Source organism: Dreissena polymorpha, chromosome 5 (genome assembly GCF_020536995.1).
Source record: "Dreissena polymorpha isolate Duluth1 chromosome 5, UMN_Dpol_1.0, whole genome shotgun sequence".
NCBI classification, from domain to species: Eukaryota; Metazoa; Mollusca; class Bivalvia; order Myida; family Dreissenidae; genus Dreissena; species Dreissena polymorpha.
The window spans coordinates 35,028,660-35,052,013 of NC_068359.1; the positions used below are offsets into that span (position 1 = coordinate 35,028,660).

General features: G+C 35.6%; 1 protein-coding gene across 3 annotated transcripts; it reads left to right on the forward strand.

Annotated features, from left to right (window-relative positions):
* Positions 1-2,120: 2,120 nt before the first annotated feature.
* On the forward strand, positions 2,121-18,223 carry LOC127881638 (organic cation transporter protein-like). Of its 3 annotated transcripts, none has more exons than XM_052429718.1 (11): positions 2,121-2,328; positions 4,423-4,483; positions 6,299-6,533; positions 6,765-7,014; positions 10,133-10,239; positions 10,676-10,830; positions 12,557-12,725; positions 13,106-13,315; positions 13,475-13,701; positions 13,823-14,004; positions 14,096-18,223. In XM_052429718.1, exons 3-11 carry the CDS (start codon positions 6,391-6,393, stop codon positions 14,303-14,305), a joined length of 1,653 nt encoding a protein of 550 aa, XP_052285678.1. In that variant the 5' UTR covers positions 2,121-2,328; positions 4,423-4,483; positions 6,299-6,390; the 3' UTR covers positions 14,306-18,223. The 3 variants fall into 3 exon arrangements, with proteins under 3 accessions (XP_052285678.1, XP_052285677.1, XP_052285679.1); XM_052429717.1 differs by lacking the exon at positions 2,121-2,328 and adding an exon at positions 2,620-3,009; XM_052429719.1 differs by lacking the exon at positions 2,121-2,328 and adding an exon at positions 4,089-4,256.
* Positions 18,224-23,354: the final 5,131 nt, after the last annotated feature.

Consider the following 23,354-nt stretch of genomic DNA (forward strand, 5'->3'; position numbering starts at 1 on the left):
TTTAGAATCCCTTACTGAAACAAAATCAAAAACTGAGAACAGTGAAAACATATCAGACGCCATAGAAATAACAACCGAAAATGTACAAAAATTAATTGAAGCCGAAGATAACAAAAACACTATCCGGAAAACACTGGCAGATGTCAGTCAATTTCAAAAATATCTTGCCAAGAAAGGCGAAACGAAGGCAATCCACATTTTATCATTCGACCATCTAGATGAATACCTTGCCACATATCTGCTCTCCATTCGCAAGAATGATGATGATGAATACGAGCCTGTCACATTGCGTAGCATCGTGGGAAGCATTGACGGAAACTTCAAAGAGCAAAGTACCCATACTCTATCGTCCGGAGCAGTGGTCCAGATTTTCCCTCACACGTGACTGCCTGAAAGCAAAGCAGAAAAATCTATAAAAAAAACAACAAGGAAAATGTATTTTTAATCACTGTTTAATCACGGCAGAAACTTGGTGAAAAAAAAATTGCCAAGATGTTGAAAACTATGGCAATCGAGGCCGGTTTTGAAAAAACAAAAACATAAGTAATCATTCTGCTAGAAAACACCTTGTTAAAAAACTAAGGGATTCCAATATCGCACCCACCGAAATCATGCAAATAACAGGACACAAAAACGTACAGTCAATAACCAATTACAGTTAAATTTCCGAACAAACACAAAAACGATGTTCAAACCTATTGGCAACATGTTCTACTGCAACTCCATTTGTTTCATGCACTTCTGTCAACACTTCCGAAATGAACATTTCTCTCCCCACCCACCCGGCAGTTTCACAGGCAATGTTTCCTGGCCAAAATCCAATAAATGATATGATTTTTGGAGCTTTACTTAACGTGCAGAACCTAAATATCTACGAACAACCACCACAGTAAACCAAACGCGCAGTGTATATTCCAAATTCTAATAAAAATATCATTCAATTCTTTACACGTGTTGACACACTGCGAAGACGTGAGCGACTGCACTGGCCTTGACATGTTACAACGGTTATCAAGTTTTGCCTTTAAAATGTATAATATATGCTTTCATTTTGTGGTATAAAGTATTGCTGTTTAAAGTGTTGTTGCAGAATTAAAGAAGAAAGAGAAAGAAACAGCGTTATTAAATTACATAAAATGGCGCTACTTTTCGTGTTGAGGAACAATGCTATTTTTAGAAAGATTCGTACGCGATAAACGAATGCAGCGGCTCCAGGGCGAAGCGATTATTTTTCATTATTTCTTGAAAAACGGGGTGAGTGGTATGATAAACAGAAAAACAGGTTACTGCCTGATCGTTTTGTAATATATCAGGCTCGGCACGAATAAAATAACGGCTCGACAAGCCTCGCCGTTATATTATTCTAAGCATCGCCTGATATATTACAAAACAATCAGGCAGTAACCTGTTGTTCTCTATATACCCACATCAGTTTACATGTATTAAACTACAGTCCAAGTGCTCAACGTGGCCCAGCTTTCCATTGGCCCTCTTCAATACCATGAGATCTGTAACTGCTACTGAAATTTCTAGTGCTAGACTACATGCGCTTATTTGCACAAATGACGATGCCTACTGATAGCAAGTGAAAATTTTGAAACACAAAACACTCACTTAACTATCAATAAAACTACTCATAAAAATTGTATACACATTAACCGGATGTTTAAAAAAAAAACTGAAATATAGTTTTTAGAGCAAAATGTCAAATAGTCATGAAATACATAATTCTTACGCTTGCTATTGTTTTGTACGATGACTCATGACGCTTGCGATGAACATGCAACCAAAACGGAATCAATGGATACATTAACAGTAAACAAATAAACAAACTAAAAACTATATCTTCGTTACATTCAAATGATTTACGTACCAGAACGATATTTATTTTCGCAAACTCGTTTTTAATAAATCAAAATATTGAACTGTAGTCAGTGTTGATGATCAGAGACCGTCGAAATACCGCCAGTGTGTATCAAATTTCCGCCTCCCGTATCAAATACCCTTTACAAAATCTGCGCCGACTATTTCGACCATGTAGCCGCCGGTTTATGTTACAGTTTAAATCCTATTTCTATTGAAAGTTTGAAAAACGAAATGAAGAATTAAGTATTATCCCCGAGACAATACATATTGAACGTGTACTTGTTATTTTGTTATTTATCACGCATTCATTGTCTAATTGCTAGACTACTGACTTGGCTTTTATTTTCACGAACGGGAATGAAAAGAGGCGTATTTTTATATTTGTAATTGTTGTGCCACGGATTTACCCTTAGTCTGAAATTAACGACAAATACACAGACAGAACAGACAAAATCTTTTTATGTAAGTTAATTTATTATACTGCTGTTATTTTTGAGAAAAGTTATCGGTATTTAATATTGTGTAGCAAGTTATTTTTCAGGCGCATCTGTATTATGGGAATGTTGTTTCGTTATGCTGTAAGAAAACGCTACACGTGTTTAATGTGGTCCTCAATTGTCAATCATATTATTGCTACGCTGTTACGTTAGCCTAAAGATACTACTTCATGTCAACTTTATATTGACTTATAATCCAACTGCCGAAATGAAGTATTAACCTACCTACCAGCTATAGGCCTAATCAACTGTTTTGCAAGATGGACATTTGACAGAGGATCATTTGCCCAATGTCTATTAAAGGATACTCTATGACTACGTACACCTTATTCATACAAACGTTTTCGTCCCGATTTACTCTCTGTAAGATTTGAGTTGAGACTTACTGAGCGCACAAACAATCATAGGTAAGCAGGTATTGCATGTCTGCGCATAATTGTATTATTAAGTATTGGACGTGTACTTGTTATTTTGTTATTTATCACGCATTTATTGTCTAATTGCAAGACTACTGACTTGGCTTTTGTTTTCACGAACGGGAATGAAAAGAGGCGTATTTTTATATTTGTAATTGTTGTGCCACGGATTTACCCTTAGTCTGGAATTAACGACAAATACACAGACAGAACAGACAAAATCTTTTTATGTAAGTTAATTTATTATACTGTTGTTATTTTTGAGAAAACTTATCGGTATTTAATATTGTGTAGCAAGTTATTTTTCAGGCGCATCTGTATTATGGGAATTTTGTTTCGTTATGCTGTAAGAAAACGCTACACGTGTTTAATGTGGTCCTCAATTGTCAATCATATTATTGCTACGCTGTTACGTTAGCCTAAAGATACTTCTTCATGTCAACTTTATATTGACTAATAATCCAACTGCCGAAATGAAGTATTAACCTACCTACCAGCTATAGGCCTAATCAACTGTTTTGCAAGATGGACATTTGACAGAGGATCATTTACCCAATGTCTATAAGGATACTCTATGACTACGTACAATTTATTCATACAAACGTTTTCGTTCCGATTTACTCTCTGTAAGATTTGAGTTGAGACTTACTGAGCGCACAAACAATCATAGGTAAGCAGGTATTGCATGTCTGCGCATAATTGTATTATTAAGTAGTTGAGATGCAACTCCATTCACTAGTAATACTAGTATCGGCTAGATACTAGTATTATAATTGTAACAGGTCTATAAAATTAGTGTTTTGTAACCAATTTCTTGTATGTAAGGTGCAATCTCCACGCAGAGTTGTCTTTCCTTGCTCTCACATACAACTCTGCGTAAGGCTCATCATGCCATTTTGTCTACCAAATAGGTAAAACCGAACCAACGCATTCAATGTATATTTGAGATTTTTAATGCAACTCTTTGGAACTATTTTATTGCCCATTTACGCAGATGGAATCATATCACGCACTTCACAAATGTAAACAATTGAACATATTTTTTATTGAGTGACGTTAGGAATTGCTTCGACGTGTGTATGTATGTTGGTTTCTTAACATAAAAAAAACATATCAATTTTATAATAATGAAGTAAGACGGATAAAAGATATCATGGTATGAGATGGTTTTCTTTAATGAGTGAATGCAATGTAACCGTCGTGCAAGAGATTGTTTAGTATACTGTAACCTCAATGATGAACGCTTGGAATGATCATGACATGAATGAGACGCTTTCATAACAATAGTCCGTTCTGAGCCCAACACAGAGGTGAATGTAATGTAACCGTCGTGCAAGAGATTGTGCAAGGTGGTGTATCGGTCGTGACTAGTAAGACACGCAGAAGTTCCGGTTTATAATACTTGGTTTTACGTTTTGAGATTGAAGGTTCAAATATCAATGGGAATCTTGCATGTTTTATAACATCTTTGTGACAGGTATGGTTATCTTTGTTTAAAGGTATCTGTCCCTGTGTATTTCCTGCATTTATGGCCCAACTCGCTTCTATTTTCTTCTTTCCTTTTTGATAAAACTCTTGGGCTGTCAATACCTTTTACATTGGTTGTTGCACATCACTTTCAACTTGAAATATTAATATTACAGCAGTCACAGTGCTAACCTCCCCAAGGCTGAGAGAGACCAGGTCGAGAGTAGCATATACTCCGTAAGTAATATGTGCAGTTTGTCAAAGTAACGATGTATAAACACTATTGTTATTGTCATTGTGTTGTTTTCAGGATACCTATGTTTTAAGATAATTAATATGTTATCTTAATATGCCATTTGTATGTTAATATGTTGATTGGAACCACCACACAGCATACCATTATGTTTTAAAGATGAATATTAGTTTGATGTGTATGTATAATTATTGAGTATGGTTACCACGGTAACCACATATAACCTTATTATTAAATATGCGTTTTGATAATTTGTATATTTTCAGGACGGTAAGTTACAGATCAGTTTCGACGCTCATATATTTATTTTGAAAAAAACTTTATTATATATCCACTCAATAAACTTGTAACTGTCAGTGCCTTTGTTGGGATTCTGCCCCACATTTTGGAGCTGCCAGTGTTACATAATTAAATATCATTTTAATAGTCTACATACCGGGCTATCCCGTAGATCTTTAAAGCACTTGTCTTATACTTTATGTGTATGGATCATACACTAAGCTAAAAAGCCGGATCTGAACTGCTTGATTTTGCGGTGGTAAAATGTTAACCTGCATTAACTAGTAGGCTGGGTTTATCTGCTAGTGATTCACTGCTAACATCAGAGTATGGCGCACCAAAGGGGTCGAAACTTTAACTTCTGCTGCAGCAGAAAAAATTGCTGCTCGAGCAGCATTTAAATACTGCTCGAGCAGCAAATTGCTGCTCGAGCAGCATATAGATGCTGCTCCGGCAGCAATTTGCTGCTCGAACAGCATTTTTGCTGCTGCAGCAGAAAAATCCTACTCGACCAGCATTTATTTTTAGATTATGGCATCAGCCAATCAGAATCAGATTACACATAAGCATAAATCATGTAACGTTGGAGCAATTGATCAACCAAATTTGCATGTTCCTACATTACTTATATATTTTAAATCTTAATTATTATTTTATGGACAACTACGAAAAAGGATGAGCATTTAATAATAATTGGTTAAAACACAGATTATGAGTTTGTTGCAGTTCTTCTAAAGTTATTGTCGGGTCTATTTCGTTTCCGTTGAGGTAGCTTATGTCGTCCGTTTGTAAGCTCAAACTTGATTGGCTGACTGGTTCACAGGGCTTATTCTAAAAATAAATGCTGGTCGAGCAGGATTTTTTTGCTGCAGCAGAAAATAATGCTGCTCGGGCAGGAATTTTGCTGGTCAAGCAGCATCTAGAAACTGCTCAAGCAGCAATTATGCTGCTCGAGCAGTAATTTGCTGCTCGAGCAGCATTTAAATGCTGCTTTAGCAGCATTTTTTTCTGCTGCAGCAGAAGTTAAAGTTTCGACCTCTTTGATGCGCCATATCAGAGTGTTTATAAATAGAAACACGTGTTTTAGCAGACAGCCATTTGGAATAGCATTGCATCTGTATTTACATGTAAACTTGATTTGAGTCATTCGCTAGCTATTGGCTGAGAGAAGTTCATAACCTTTCTAGTGGGCGATGCTTAGCATTAACAGGGAAATTTGAATTTCAAGCAGACAACAAACAATTTTTTCTGTAATTCAATAACTATATAATTTTCAACCACCAAATTACACATACATATTGTTTGTATACTAAAGTATATGTATGCCAAATTTCATTGGAAAAGATTAAATACAAACTTAAATATTATGAAAATAATCACTTTTGTTTTCTGCTGTTTACACACCAGTGTACAACTGAAAAGTAGACATTTTGTGAGTTGTGGCCCTTTTATACTGCTTCTCTGGTGTTTAATGAACCTTTCTTACATTTTCTTAATGATTAAAACATTACGAGTTTCAGGTGCTAGAAGTACATAGAAAAAACACCGTATCAGATTACACAAACTCAGTAACAAGGCGAAGGAGATAAGACAACGACGACGATAATTTACTATGAAGTACGATGCTATTACTATTGTTCTCGGAGAATTCGGGAAGTATCAGAAGATCGTGTATTTTCTCGTCTGCCTTCCCGTAATCTCGATCGGAATACAAGTGCTTCTTTCTGTCTTCAGTCTTGCAAGTCCATCCTACAGGTAAAGAGTGATTTGTTTTCATTCGTCAATCATTAACTTAATTATCAATTATATATTGCCTGTTGCATTGCGATTATCCTATACAAGATTTTACCTCGAACAGTGTCAATTTACAATGTGTAAATTTTCTCATTCCGTGTAATGTATAGACAATTTGTTATTGTTAAAATATGCTTCGAGTGTATCTTTTTTCCTATAAATTCAACAAAAATAACATTCTTCTTTGTGAAGGTGCTCGTTACCAGGCTCCAGCAACGATTCGTTTGCTGTTAGAGACATACATCATGCTATTCGTATCAATCAATCGATTCCAATAAAATACAAAGACGGAACCTCATTTATCTATGAAAGTTGCAAAGTTTATTCCACGAATGAAAACACGACCTACAATGAGTTCAATGTGCCTATCAACGCCAGTGTTGGGTCTTGTGACTCGTGGGTTTATGACCAATCAACGTTCCAGAAAACTGTAATTACAGAGGTAACGTATGGACGATAACAAAACTGATATGAAAACTGACGTCATTATTCCAACGAAATTCTCCAGTTAATCTCTTTTACAATGTAACACGCCGGGTATGCGAATACTTCGTTGACGGATGGCACTTCACTAACAGAGAACAACAAACGTCACGCGCGAGAGGTAAGTTTCTCTGTTTTATTTAAAGTTATATCCTAAAGATTAGTTTTTAAGACAAGACACATGGTCGAGTTGATAAATGGTGTATCCTTTTGTATTGGGAATACACAATTTCACGGAAGAATGGTACAGTTTTGCCCAAAAATAGAAAATTCGATCGGAAAACAGCATAAACTGGATGAACAGTAAACATTTTAACAAAATAAAACTACTTAGAATTATTGCAAGAAATTGTTTGCTATTCCAGCATGTAGATTAATCACTGTTCTTCAAATACTGAAATTTTGATAGTATTCAATGCAATATAAACAAAGATAGTGCATGTTGTAATAGGTGGCATACATCAAGTTGCAGGCACTTTGTTTACCGATAAAGGGCACTTCAGATTACGGAGACTTTCAACAAAGCGGGCACTCTAATAACTGAGTTTTATCTTCTACCTTAAATGCATTTATTTATATTATTGCTATTTATACGAAACAATTTGAAAATATATTTCTCAAAAATCACATTACTATTAATTTATACTATGTTTATTATAATTGCAATTTTCAAATAAGATAATATTTATTATTAAATAAATGTGTACATAATGAATATGTTTTTTATTTGGTAACTTGAGATTCAGAGAAATGAAAATACAACGGATAATGCGGATCAACACAATCGTGTTTAATTTTACTTATAGCAGGGCTCTAGATAACGGTAGTGAAGGGGTCTTGATGAGGAAAATGTACATTTGTTCTTCATAAAATCCTATGTCGGTTGTGCTTATTTGAATTGCAGCATCAAGACGATACTTATGCGTAGCAACAAAATTAAAAAGAGAATGGTAAAACTCTCTTAATTTTGAGCCCTGCTTGTAGGAAGCACTTCCCTTTACGCAACGCTTACGTTTGCTCGAAGTGCAATTCACCTGACCCTAAATCACTGAATTGGTTGAGTTTAAAGAAACACGGGTAAAATTAAATCGTAAAAACAACTGATTCTGGAAAACAGGAATGCGTACATAAAATGTTTAAATTTCATATTATGGGGTCAGTACTTAGTATACCCCCACAAACGAAGTTAACTAATGTCCAACAACGAACCGTCGGCGGCATTCATAAGCTCCGATTCACTCATCCTGTAATAAATAATTGTGTCACTTATATGCAACTTTATATGCAGCATGCGTTGTGTTTATATTAAAAACAAAGATGGATATGCATAACTTTTTACACCACTGTTGTGTGATTAAATCGACCCCGCCCGTTCTTTTTTTGCTATTTCCGTTTACTGGCATTGAGCCAAAAAGTTCGAATAGAATTTCGGACCAGCGTCGCTGCTGATATTAATCTCTGAGAGGCAGTTTAAGCAGAGTGATTATTCATGACATGCTATATAATATATAAGTAAATAGCCTTATTACCTTCATTTGGACATAAAGATAAATGCTTTAGATCAACCGTTTAGAACGTAATTTAAAATATATGGTCATATAGATTTTACTCATTAGACATATCCAATTTGTTTAACATTTATCTTTCACATTTATACCAAATCATAATCATATTTCAAAGGGATAAGAACATGCTTCGGTAATTCATTTTTTATTTGCGTACTAAGTACATACATTTTTATTTATTGCCTGCTTACTTTAACAGTATTCCACAGCGAATTCTGCATTTTTGATTCACAAAAAAAACGAGTGTGTTATATCTGGAAAAAAGTGTCTAGATGTCGGGAAACGAAGTGCCATTGTTTTTTAGATGATCGGTAAACGAAGTGCAGATGAAAAATGTGCGTGCGACTCTTAAAACATTTGAATTTTCTCAAAAACATTAGTAAACTTAAATGTAACATGTTGTAACATTACTGAATATATTGATCTTTTATTTCGAATAGTAAACACGTTCTTGATTTATTTCCAAGTATGTTTATTTTGTTAAAATATGTACTGATCATTCAATTCATGCTGATTATCGATGGAATTTTATCGTTTTTTTTTTATAATTCACCGTTTTTCCGCGAATTTCTTTCTTCGCAATACGAAGTGCTATACCATTAATCACCCAAACAATGTTCTGTGTCTAAAAACCAAATAAACAGAACATAAAAACAAAAAAAGCTGAAGAACTCACCTCTCGCGCGTGGCGTTTGTTGTTCTCTGTTAGTGAAGTGCCATCCGTCAACGAAGTATTCGCATACCCGGCGTGATGTAAGTTAACGGTGAAAAATGCATCATATAAAAAAGAAAATTCGTTGAATTCGATGGAATACCGATTTTAATTCACTCGTGATTATAAAAATATGGTAATCAAACAATAGAAAAAGTAGTTCCGAAAATGTGTTATTTTCACCGGTGAAATTAACGATTTGTTTATTTTCACTGCTGTTATTTCACTGCAGAAATGTCATATTTTATCATTAGGTATAAAAGACAAATTATTTAAGTTGTTCTATATTTATTACTTGTATTAAACAATATATTTTATAATTTGTCAATGTATTTGAAAGACATCTGAATACCTGTCAATACCAGCACTTAAAAGAACACTTTATTAAAATACAGCTTATTATCCCGTAAAACAAGTGTTCATCGACCTGTGTACACCTAATTGTAATTATATTGTGCATGTGCGAGCATATTGAATAATCATCCCTTATGCCATCCTGGAGTCTGCTTTCGTGGTCAGACAAATAAAATTATGCACTAAACCGGCGAGAAGTTTTTAATGAACAGACTGACACTTTTTAATTTTTTGCCTACTTTAGCAATACAAGTAATTCACATTTATAGGCGATTTCTGAGATTTTGTCGAACAAATATTTCATGTATATAATTTGAAAGCTACTATATACCATTTTAGCAAATGTAATATCACAATGACGTACGTGTTTGAGTTCGACATTGACTGCGCATTAGTTCGACCATGGTCATTGACTGCGCATTAGTTCGACCATGGTCCTTTTTCAGTTTGACTTAGTATGCGGTCAGGAGCTGGCCAGAGCTAATGCCAACATGGCTACAATGGCCGGGTTGCTAATTGGAGCTTTTTCTGTTGGCGGCGTTGTGTCGGATGTGTGAGTTACTTTCATTCTCCACATTGCGTACATATATTCATTACTCCCAAGTCCGCATGTCCCAATATATTAACATGTGTTTGATTAATGTTATCGTCGGCATAACTTCTCTGTAAATAACTTTTTGCTAAATACACTCAAACTTTATACATCTTGAGTAATAGAGTATTCTCTATGAAATTGTTCTGGTTTTAGCAGTGGGTGTTCTAAAACAACCCTGTTCACCTGCGTTTTTCAAGTCTAATGCATTTATACTTTATAGACATACGCATGTTAATAAAATCAGCACAATGTCACACGTTGAACATGTCTAGAATAATGGTAAAGTCAAACGATTCAATACATATTATAGGGTATCTCTCTAAGTGTCAACATCATTATCTGGTAAATAACATCAATACAACCTTTATGAATTTTCATTGATACTGTTTAACAGTTTTGGGCGCAAGATGGGCATCATGATTTCCTCGCTCTTCCATGTGGTGGGTGCCTTTGGATCCTCCTTCCCAACAACATACATAGTATTCGTCATATTCAGGTTCCTAATGGGTATTTCAACCACCGGTCTGTTCGGTTCACTGTTTGTCCTTGGTAAGTATTTATATACATGTCTTTGTGTTTCGAGGATCTTTAAGATAGAGGGGGCGGGATTAGTTTTATAGCGTTCATAATACTTTGGTTTACTCATTTTAATGCTTAATAAGTGTTGTAAGTAATTATATAAAAGATCATCAAGAAAATAGAGATAGAATTTGTAAACTTTTACCCATCCTATTCATTCAATAATATATTTCTTTTACCTAGGTTATTAGGTTAAAACTTTTAATTTGAGCTCGATAGCAACGAAAGCCATAAGCTTTATGAATCGCCATCGATTCCGTTCCCAGGGCAGAAACTAACATATATATTATATTGCAACGCCATTGTGGAGTTGACCGAAATAGTTTTAACAAAGCTGTGCTCTTATTGGTTAAAAACGGAGGTGTGACTATTTAATAGGCAATGGCGTAGCAATTGTGAAATGCATCGGTTGAATAGTTTGAAAACTGATTTTCGCAACAGATTGGAGTTGGAGTGATCATTACAAAACAATAATTTTGTTTTTATTTTGTTTATTGAATTGTCGTTTTAATTTTCGGTTGTGATAATTTTGACAAAGTACATGCATGTTATAATGTAGTTAGCCAAAAATAGACCAATGAGAATTTAATAGGACGCTTTGTTATTTTGTCATTCATATAAATGACTAGATTTAGAATTTGGAATTTACTGCACGTGTACTCCGTTAAAACCGTTTGGTCTGTAAACAAGTGCGCGAATTATGTACAACGCACGTCGTTTGCGCGGAACGCAGGGCAGCTTTGGCGTATTGATTGCTGACTTAACCTTTTTCCATTTAGATACGAATTTTTACGCATTAGGTATTTTAATTAAAGATCTTTCTAACTGTATTCAAGTTTTAAAGGCTTCATTTCCAACCCTTATATACTGATGAGCAGCAAACAGCATAATACCCAAACAGATTGCGAGTTTGATTCTGAGTGGGAAAGTATGAAAAAAGTGTATGGTATACAATCCTCAATGCAATTTATGTAAAGTTAATATTTCCTGGTTACAAAGGAAACCGTTACACATAAATGATGACGTTATAATTTAGATTTGTCAGTATCGAACTCACTGATTGTATGCAGGTAGGTCTATGTCCTCCGCGTTAACAGTGTGCTAGTTGGCTGCTTATTTAAGCGTCCTCTTGAAAGAAAAAGTGGTTAACGCGGGTGTTACGTGTGATCTAGTTGATAATTAGCGATCAATTAGCGGCTGCAGATATGTGACTAAACAACGTCCGTTTTGACACGGGATCGCGCTTGTTGACATCAATTAAGGGAAGAACACTGTGTAGTTCAGAGCTGCTTCACTGTTACTTCCATCGATTTTTAAATTGACCTGGACAAATTGAATCTTGGTGGAATATGTTTCTTGCTAAAGATACTGACGACCTCCTTTGTAACAATTACTTAAAGAATCATATAGCCTAATTACGACAGCTGTGATCAAATTCATCACTAATAAACGACAGCCGTCTGCAAAAATACTTGTTTGCGACTTTTTAGTTCACCTATAGATTTCATTCTGAATTTTAATTATTTTCTCACTTAATATAATATTCTAATCGGAATTTCTGATTCGAATATTTGGCCGGTTATCGAATATTCATTAACCTAACAACTTTAAGCGTAAATATCTCCAAAAGAGAGGCATTGGCTGATCGGTTGAACGGAATGGTATATTTTCTTATGTGCTCTCTTATTTTCTGCAGGCATGGAATTGGTGGGTCCGTCTTACCGTGTTGCAGCAGGTATCACTGTCGAGTTGTTCTGGTGTACCGGTCTGTTTGTCCTTTGTTTCGTCGCTTTCTTTGTGCGTTCTTGGAACTACCTTCAACTCGCCGTGGCCTGCCCAACGGTTCTGCTATTCCTATGCTATTGGTACGTTTATGCTTTTCTGTTATTGCCATTTGCTTTAACAGTGCGTGAGGTTTTAATTACAATCCTGTCAATCTTGTTCAGCTGAAATTTCATTATTTTTTTATTTCAGAAAATTTTTCGGGATTGGTATACATGCTTTTTCGTTCTCAAAATATTGTTACCTGATATATTACATTTGGACGTGTACAATAAAGTTCATCGTTTAAATATCTGCACTTATGCGTTCAAGTTCAGCGTTCACAAGTTTAACAATAAACGTTTCTTTAGAGGTCCATCTATTTAAATATACTCCAAAAATAAGATCGGAAATCGTGACTCATAATTTTATTGAAATCGCTGTATACTAGCACGTATTTTCACACAAAAACTCATTGTCCTAGGTTACCCGAGTCACCGCGATGGCTTATATCCAAAGGCAGGTACAAGGAGGCAAGGGTCGTGCTACAAAAGTGTGCAAAGGTCAATGGTGTGACCCTACCAGACGACATCATCGGCAACGATACCATGGAACATCGGCGGTCTCAAAGCGTCTTGAAAATATTCACAGCACCAAAGCTGCTTGTCCGGACTCTGATCATCTATCTAAACTGGTATTGCCGGGGGATTTTTCCTGATGGGTTTGATATAGTTTTTGTCAATATTGTTTTTTAAGTATATGGGGAGAAATATTTCCTATTAAAGGTCATCAAGTTTGTTCAGATGATTTTCAAATACTTACATTAAAATGCTGCAACGAATATGAATTACAGGATAGTTGTGAACATGGTTTACTACGGACTCAGTTTGAACGTTGGTAATCTAAGCGGCGATATCTATTTGAACTTCGCCATCAACAGCTTGTGTGAGCTTGGTGCCTACGTCATGTGTCTCCTGCTGCTCAACAGGGTAGGCCGGAAGTGGCTTCACTGCGGCTCAATGATCCTCGGCGGCGCTGCATGTCTGTCAACTATATTCACAGTTCTTTACGCAAATGAAAGTAAGAATATTAACCAAGTTACTATATAAATAGTTGATTCATCGCGTATGATAAGCCCCGATATGACGTTCACGAGATTTTTCCCCATACAAATTAACCATAATTTTCACACTCATTGCAGATCAGCATTGGATCACTGTCATGTTGCCCAACATTGGTAAGTTTGGAATATCGGCCGCGTTCGCCATCATCTGGTTCTGGACGGCAGAATTGTTCCCAACGGTGGTTAGAAGCTCTGGTGTAGGTTCGAGCAACATGATGGGAAGACTGGGCAGCATGCTGTGTCCTTACATCGTAGAAATTGTAAGTATTGTGATGATATGAAGATAAACAAATAGGAATACATTTTGATAACCGTACAAAATCATTAAAATGATAAGTCGATATTTTGCAGGGTACGTTTATAAAAGGGGATTTCGGCAAATCGTTACCGCTGATAATATTCGGAAGCATGGCTTTTATCGCCGGCCTACTGTCGCTTCTACTTCCGGAAACCCGGGGTACAGTGCTTCCGGAGACCATTGAGGATGCGGAGAATTTCGGTCGACATAACAAGCCCGCTGTAACTGAGGTTGTTTTGCAAGTTGTTGAGACCGGACTTTGAAAGTGTTAACGAAATCCCTTGCGACCATCACCTATTTAAGGATTAATTCAAAGGGAGATTATACGATTTTGTCAAATATTTATGAAATTATATAAAATGTGTTAAAAACTTAGTATACATATCTTTTAATATAAATTAAAATAAAAATTAAGGAGAACATGTGTCGAAAAATGCGAAATGAGCCAGATATTTAATTCTGAAATCGAAAATGTCTGTATAGTCGAATTCGCCAGCATGTATATCATGCATGTACGATGTGAATCTAAATTTAGTTTTGTGCAGATTCATTCATACTTCACAAAGACACAATTTTGTTTTACGGATCATTTTAATTTCCTGCAACGATATCTATTCAAACGACACACGAACACTAACTCCGTTCCTAATAAAAAGACGAATGCTTCAATGGGGCGTAGCTGCTATTAGGCACAGCGGGCCCGGGCCAACATTTTTTTGACGCGAATTTTTATAAATTTCCATCACGGTAAGTTGTTTAATGACGTCATAATCTTCATCATCATGACGCAGTCAAAGCAGTCAGTCTATAGTACTGACAATGTAGATGTAATAAAACATGTACGTAGTATTGCAATTAAACGTATTTGATTGAGATCCGGGCCTACAGCTCAGAAAATGCTAGCTACGCCCCTGGCTTCGGTTATTGTAGGAAAATATGTACGAAATATCTTCGTCACAGTCGGCTCGGGGCAATAATTTGTCTTTGCTGCATTTTATGAAATTCGTCTTCAATGTATAAATTTTCTTGCCTATTTTGTGTTATTGTAACATATTTTTATCAATATATTACAATTTAACACATTAAAATCGTATAAACTCCTTTTAAGACCATACGCGACGAGAACGCGACAATACTATATGCTAGCACGACAGTATGATGGCGATAACGCAGCAGTGCGATAATAATAACGTGACAGTACACTAACGAAGCATCAATACCACGATAGTAAGATGATGATTATGCGATACATTTTCGTGTGATTATTATCTTACTGTTGTATTGTCGAGAAATCGTCATCATTCTGTCATGTTGACGTGTTATCACTACTGTATTTTTGCGTTTTCGTCATCAAACTGACCCGTGATGGTCAACGTACTGTCGTGTTAACATCATGGTAGTTTTGCCTTCCGTAGCCAATGCACAGAGAAATTTGTTCGCGCCACAGATGCCCACAGATGTATGAGTATGATTACTCTTAATTAATGAATTGGTACCAGGTTAATATCTAGTGTTATGTAAAGAATGTGAAATTTTTGTGAGCAGTATTAGTACATTTTAGGAGCATGTTTAAATGTATCTGCGTTTTCATATTGTGACTGTGACTGTTTGCAGTAAACACTTCGTGTAAGCCGATACCGGTTCTTACAATGTGTATGTGTGAATTGTTTCTGCTCGGATCAAGACGGCTCAAACTCATAACGGCCTTTCTTATTTTGTCTATTGGTAGTGCCAGTGGCAGCTCTACAAATTACGTTTGAAATTCACGCCAAATTGATTGTAATCCAACATCTCGCCGGAATATTTAATTCTTATCACAATTTCTACGCATCAATTAGAAAATATTACACGTCTGAAACATGCTAAAAGTAGCTATAATAAAAAGAATTATTAAATCATTAAATAAAAAAAGTTTGCTTCCGGGTTAATACTGTGAAATAAATATTTAAGTTTTGTCAGTAAAATGAAATTGATGTCAATTTGCAAAAGAACGACACTTGGTGATCAACTTCGGTTTTTAGTTTAAATACTTTTTTTATCTGAATTTGTTCAGCCTGTATCATGTAAACATTATCTGCTTTATTTAAAAGTGAAATAAAAATACACCGATGTTAAACATAAGGTGATATTTTTTCTCGTACAAAATATACATGCGTTTTATATTGAATGTGTGGTAACGTACGAGCAGTGATTGTGAATTATTCGTTAAGTTATACATTTCGTATACTCCATGTATACCCGAGTGAAAGGCGCTTTAATATGAGCTTCCCACAAATAGCCAAGCACGCAGAGATATAAGCCCGTATATAAATAGTATTCAAGATCATCTCTCAATAATACAGAGTTTAAACGTCTCCGTGATGGTTATTCCAGATTTCAGTCAGACCATGTTGGCGGGCTTCAAGTCAATCACACAGCTCATTACACATTTTAATTATTCTTGATTATCTTACGTAAAACAGCGAAATCAGTGAATATTTTCTGCAATGTATTAAAGCATCTTTCAAAAAGACACCTTTATTCGCTCGTTAATACCCGTTCGAAGCAATCACGCAATCTTCATGTGTTGATATATAAATTAAAATATTTGCAATTATGACAAAAAGCATCAAAAAAGAAGAAGAAAGTAGATCTAATTTTGGTAACCAATCCTTTTTGTTGAATACTTCATTTCTTCCACAATTAATGTTTTGTTAACTCATATAAGTAGACTACACATAGTTAATCCGTAATTGTATGGTCGGTGTTGTTAACGATCGTTAGTTATTTAATCTTATTATCAGCCCTCGTTGTTACCATAGTATCCCTTTATCATATTTCTCTAAATTATTTTATACCTTTACAAAAAAGCCGGCCGCCAAGGAAATCTATCCCTTCACACAGAACAAAATTCGTTTTTCAAATTCATATATTTAGTCCGCCATCATCAAGTTTAAGAAAACTCTACTACCCAGTTTAATTCAATAAAAATGCGACAAACCTCTTTCTATCAATTGTTTTGATTTCTTTAAGAAAAAAGTGTTCGGAAATCCTTAGGAAACATATTTTTTTTTAAATTAATCTTTGCATTTGTTAAAAACTGAAGTCTCCGAAATGAAGTTATACTTTCGGATTATATCTTACAGCAATATAATGTGCAGTCAGCTGAGCCACACATGGTCACGTAAAGCTCTTAATATGTCATATTGTTTCGTTTCATAAGTTAAACAATTGCCGCGTTTTTCAATAATTGTATTGGTGTAAAACGCTTTTATCTTCCACGACTTATGGAGTTAGCTTGTACTCTTTCATATAAATTAGGCTTGCTTTATTTCCGGTCAATCCAACAGCCCGAAAAAAACATTCGGTACTTTTGTTTTTATTCAATTGATTACGCAATTAATGACGTATCTCGTGTGGCGTTATTTCTGTGTCGAAACCAATCAGTGTATAGAGAATACATGGTAAAGCTCGCCCTATTTTCTTTTTATAAGCCTCACCTGATAAACTTTCTCCATCTCGGTACCAACCATATATTCTATTTATCCTATTTCATGCCGTTGACACCTTTTATCAAAGACAAATGATAAATTGACATAACAATATAATTATTCTTGTTTGTATGTGTAGTTATCATACCTTTCCAGTCTCTATAACCCTAAGAGCGTGAGTACTTTTGTTTTTGCCTAATTTGTGTGCATGTATTTGCTGCTTTTTATGTCTTAACTATGAAATATATTCTAATGTTTGTTATGCACTTGTGAGGAAGTTGCTGATCAGTTCTTTCCAAATCTGATTTGGGGGATATATGTTTTTTAGAATTGTCTTATTTGTCGCACTTTTGTGCTTATTTTCCTATTCAGTTTCTTATTTATTTTGTTTTATTGCAGTTTTTAGACCTAGGTCAAGATCAGCAACTTCAACACAAATTTTAATTTAATGTATTATTTCTGCCAATTGTATTTGTGATGTTTGTAGTCTGCCAGTTATTTAAATTTTGCCTCTGCATGAATATATTTGTTTTAAATACCTCATGTCTTAAAAGTCTATAGGATTGATTATGTATCATTTAATGCTGATGTTTGTTTTAAATATGCATGTTATTTATTGCTATTATTGTAAATGTCGGTTAATAGCTATTCATAGCTAATGTTTCTTTGTTACACATGTACCGACTTAAAATAAAATTTGATTTGATTTGAGTTGATTTGATTTGATTTGTCGAGCCTCCTACATGTACACAACATTCCAGACGACCGAATAACTACCGAGTGTGTCACGTAAAAAATATTTCCACTTTAAACTGTTCCTTTCACTATTTTCCTATTAAAATATGAGAAGAAATAAAAAACGAATCGATAATGTGATATTTTTATTGGTAAACAAAATGCAGCAGCAAAACAAAACCTAAATTTTATCACATGCCATTCCCTGTTTTCCATGTAAAATAACTATTACGAATAGTTTTATTTTATATTATTATCTATTACACATGTGTAATATACTTTTTAAGCGTTTGAATTGGCTTTGTTTTCGTTCGATTGACCAATCGCATTTTGTTATTTTGCTGAAATGACGTTTCAACGTCAAATGACGTCACGAAATGTAAACAAAATTCGGGATTTATCATTATGTTTGCGCAAAGCTCATTTAAAAGCATGTGATAAAAAAGATCTGACACTCGTTGTCATATCATACCATATTTTATTAAACTCGTCCAGAAAATTCGTTAGTAAGCTCGCCAAAGGCTCGCTTACTAGCAAAATTCCTGAACTCATTTAATAAAATATGGTATGATATGACAACTCGTACCAGATCCTTTATGTATTTACCTTAATAACAACTTTATTCCATAGCTTATAACAATAAATTTTCAACGATATACACATCCATTTTCTGTTCTTCCATCATTTTGTCGAAATTCATTTTCTGTTTTTCCATCCATATTTATGTATTTTAAACCACACTATTTTTTTATAGCGTTTGTATCGAATGCTAACCATATCGTAATCCAGCACTTGTGTACACACCGGTCTTTCTGACCTGTGTACTTACGCGAAAGGAATTGTGGGTAGCACTTCTTTTACGAATGAAAAGTGAAAGCGAAAGAAGGTCTGGTTATCATGCTTCTGATAATCGCTAGCAGGCTTAATAGAGATTCAAAATCACATTTAAACATAATTAAATAACATTTCTTTAAACAACATCCGTTTTAAACACACAATTAAAAACGATTTTTCTTTCAATATTAACATTTTCATTCCTACGCAAAACTACTTTGGCGAAAGCGTTATTCCCCAAACTAGGGAAATGTGATGCGTCTAAGCATAGAGGTGACAATAACGTAGTGACGTCACCATCTATGTATAGAATGGTAATCCTGCCGTAGCGAATTATTTTATTCCTCTCGAATTTAACAATTTTGAATGACAAACACTAAATCCGAAATACGTTTATGATTCGTTCGATGCTTTAAAAATATTTAAAAAAAAATACTGTTAAAACCACCATGTCAAAATTGTGTCCCTAAAACCCTGAGAGAAACTAGATAGTATGTTTCCTCTGAGAAATGACGTCAAACTAGATACGTCATAAATTGCGTAATCAAGAAAATCAAAATGATCAATACGGAAAGCTTGTTCGAGAATATATTTTAAAGAAGAAAAAATGATGATATATAACGATAACATAGATGATGCGTCTCAATAAATTTCAAGGGTCAAATATTAGAACAATTCATGTTAATCGTAACAGCGTGCGTAGGAATACACTACTTCCTATTGACCGGAGAAAGGCAAATTTAATCGACCCTGCTTTATTTGCCCGTTATCGTATGCTCTGCGATACTTTCACCGGAAACGACGGCAACGAGACGCTCGCTCGAACTCGGCGCATGCGTGACACATCGGGACACACAATTCTGCCAAGTTTCGTCGCTCTCGCACACATACTCGGATAGATAAGTGAGACTTCAGGCTCCCAGTATAGGGTAACGGGGCCAAAACGAGCCCGTTAGCGTACGTTCTGCGACACTTTCACCGGAAACGACGGCACCGAGACGCTCGCTCGAACTCGGCGCATGCGTGACCAATCGGGAAACACAAGTCTGCCAAGTTTCGTCGCTCTCGCACACATACTCGGAGGGATAAGTGAGACTTCAGGCTCCCAGTATAGGGTAACGGGGCCAATACGGGCCCATAAGCGTACGCTCTGCGACACTTTCATCGAAAACGACGGCACCGTTTCGGGCGCTTTAACTCGGCGCATGCGTGACCCATCGGGAAACACAAGTCTGCCAAGTTTCGTCGCTCTCGCACACATACTCGGAGAGAAAAGTGAGACTTCATGCTCCCATTATAGGGTAACGGGGTCAATACGGGTCCGTTAGCGTACGCTCTGCGAAACTTTCAACGGAAACGACGGAACCGAGACGGGCGCTCGAACTCGGCGAATGCGTGACCCATCGGGAAACACAAGTCTGCCAAGTTTCGTCGCTCTCGCACACACACTCGGACAAAAAGTGAGACTTCAGGCTCCCATTATAGGGTAACGGGGGCTATACGGGCCCGTTAGCGTACGCTCTGCGACACTCACCAGAAATGACGGCACCGAGACGGGCGCTTCAGCTCGGCGCATGCGTGACCCATTGGGACACACAAGTCTGCCAAGTTTCGTCGCTCTCGCTCAAACACTCGGAGAGGTAATTGAGACTTCAGGCTCCCATTATAGGGTACGGGGGCCAATACGGGCCCGTTAACGTACGCTCTGCGACACTTTTACCGGAAACGACGGCACCGAGACGGGCGCTTTAGCTCGGCGCATGCGTGACCCATCGTGGCACACAAGTCTGCCAAGTTTCGATGTTTGTTGAAAAACAAACAAACGGTGTGTCCACAGCTTATAAATATAAACGAGCCGCGCTTTTGTAAAAAAGGGACGCAATGCATATGCGTTAAGTGTCGTTCCAGATTTTCCTAAAAGACCCTCGGGCCGTTATGTCGGCAGCGGGCCGTTGATCGATTTGAGGTCTAGCTCTTCGTTATTGTCTAAATCCTGGACGCATCCCACCACCCACCCCAGGTGTTCACATAATACTTTCCAATTTTTAAGCGGGCATACAAATCGGGTTAATAAAATATTACAAAATGTATAAATACATTTTGTCATGTTAATCATGAATTAATTCTTTTATCAAACATTTCATCGAAAACAATAAAAAATATTGTTAAAATTCCATACATTTAAGTCTTGAAATCACAGAAATCAATGAATAATCACAATAATTCCACAGATGATGAAATAATTCAGATTGCATATGCTGCAAGTGTAAATAAACATGTTATCATGGCTAAAATCTACAACAATGACATTTCGAACGGATCATTTTACAAGATATTAATCCAACTCTCACAACAATGCAGGAAAACAAAAATTTGATAATATTAAAAGCAAATAACATGACTAACAAGAAAAAAATAATTTAAAGATACTGACACATATATTGTCAATCTGAACTTGAACATTGGTATTCTTCAAAACCTGTACGGTATGTTCGCACATCTTTATTTGAGATGTCATCAAAACATGAATTGAATATTGCCAAATAATACAGTTTCAAACCATCAATAGCTATGACAAAGAACACCAGTTCTGATGTTGTATCCATTTTGTTTGCTGCTATTTTGCTTATTTACAAAAAAGATATGAGCCACGCTCTTGGAAAATGGAACTTAATGCGTGTACACTCAGTGTTGTACCAGATAAGCCTATGCAGTCCGCAAAGGCGTATCAGGGACGACACTTTCCGCCTGAATTGGATTTTTGCCAAAAAAAGACTTAACGAAAAAATCAAAAATGCGGAAATTGTTGTCCCTGATTAGTCTATGCGGACTGCATTAAGCGCACTTTTCCCAAAACGCAACTTATATCGAATACTCAATATCAATCATAACTAGCACTTTACAAACCATGTTCTAGACAGCTTGTGTGAAAGGTTGACTCAACCTTATACCACAGCTACAGTGAACATACATCACTGTTAACAATCAGTTGCAAATTTTGATTGAAAAATAATAACATGGTTTGTAGTAACTGCACTAGTTTCTTACTGTCCGACATCCTTGTTGCATATGCCACTTAAATAATTAAACTGCCGTTGACATACACGTGTTTATGTTTAAAACCAATAGTTCAAAATCTACGTGACCTAGATATATCAGATGTATGTATTACACAATTTAATTCCACAATTGCCAATGGGATCTTATCTGGTTCAACAATTAGAGCAACATGATTAAAATAAAAATTATACTTGAAACAAAAGGAAAACTGCTCCAGCACCTGGCTGTCATGTTTTTAAAATATCAACAACCATTTTCAATCTTAGCAAAGATATATACAAATGTTGAATGTTCTGAGCAAATGGTTTGATGACTCGGTACAAAATATTACCAAGTTTCGATCTTGACTACGATATCGTTTGGACAAATGTTCTAATCAAGATTTGTAAAAAAGGCAATAAATGTGGCTACTTGAATGTTCTAAAGCATTATTTAAGTTATAATCAAGCGACCTAGTGTGTGACCCCATATGAACCAGTTTCGAACTCAACAAAGATATATAATTAGGACAAATGTTCTAACTAAGGTTCATGAAGATTGGGCCCTAAATGTGGATTGTAAAGTGTTCACAAGACTTTTCTTAAGTTTGAACTATTCACCTAGTTTTTGACTTTACAGCCTCTGCATGACATAATTTGCAATGTCTTGGGAAAATGGCATACATAATTGTGATTGGACAATACATTTGGTTTATTCTTTAATTTGGACCAGTGACATTGTTTTTGAATCTTTGAGGTCCAGTTTTAATTCGGCATAGATGTAATTAAAAAAAGGTTCTTACCAAGTTTCATGAAGATTGGAAAATAAATGTGGCCAATAGAGTGTTCACGAGGGAAATATTGTAGACGCACACGATACGAAAAACGACAAATAAAAATGCAATTAAAAACCTAACCATGGGCAAGTTGTGCTCAGCTTGGCTTAATAAGTGACTTGATAGCAACTTTGTAAGCTCAGGGCAGTATTAATATCAATAAGTATGTTTTGTTATCAAAACATAATACAATTAAGCATTCTTTGATAAATAAAAAAAAGTTATGTTAAAATGCTAAAGAAACGTTTCTTACCAGCTTTAAGAAGCGTAACCCTATATAAGTATTACATTAATCATCAAACAAAATAATATTGTAGCTCTACGTTACAATTAATACATTGTATTCATCAAAAATTGTATACAGCATGTTTTGCACGATTTAACCAAAAAATGTATGTT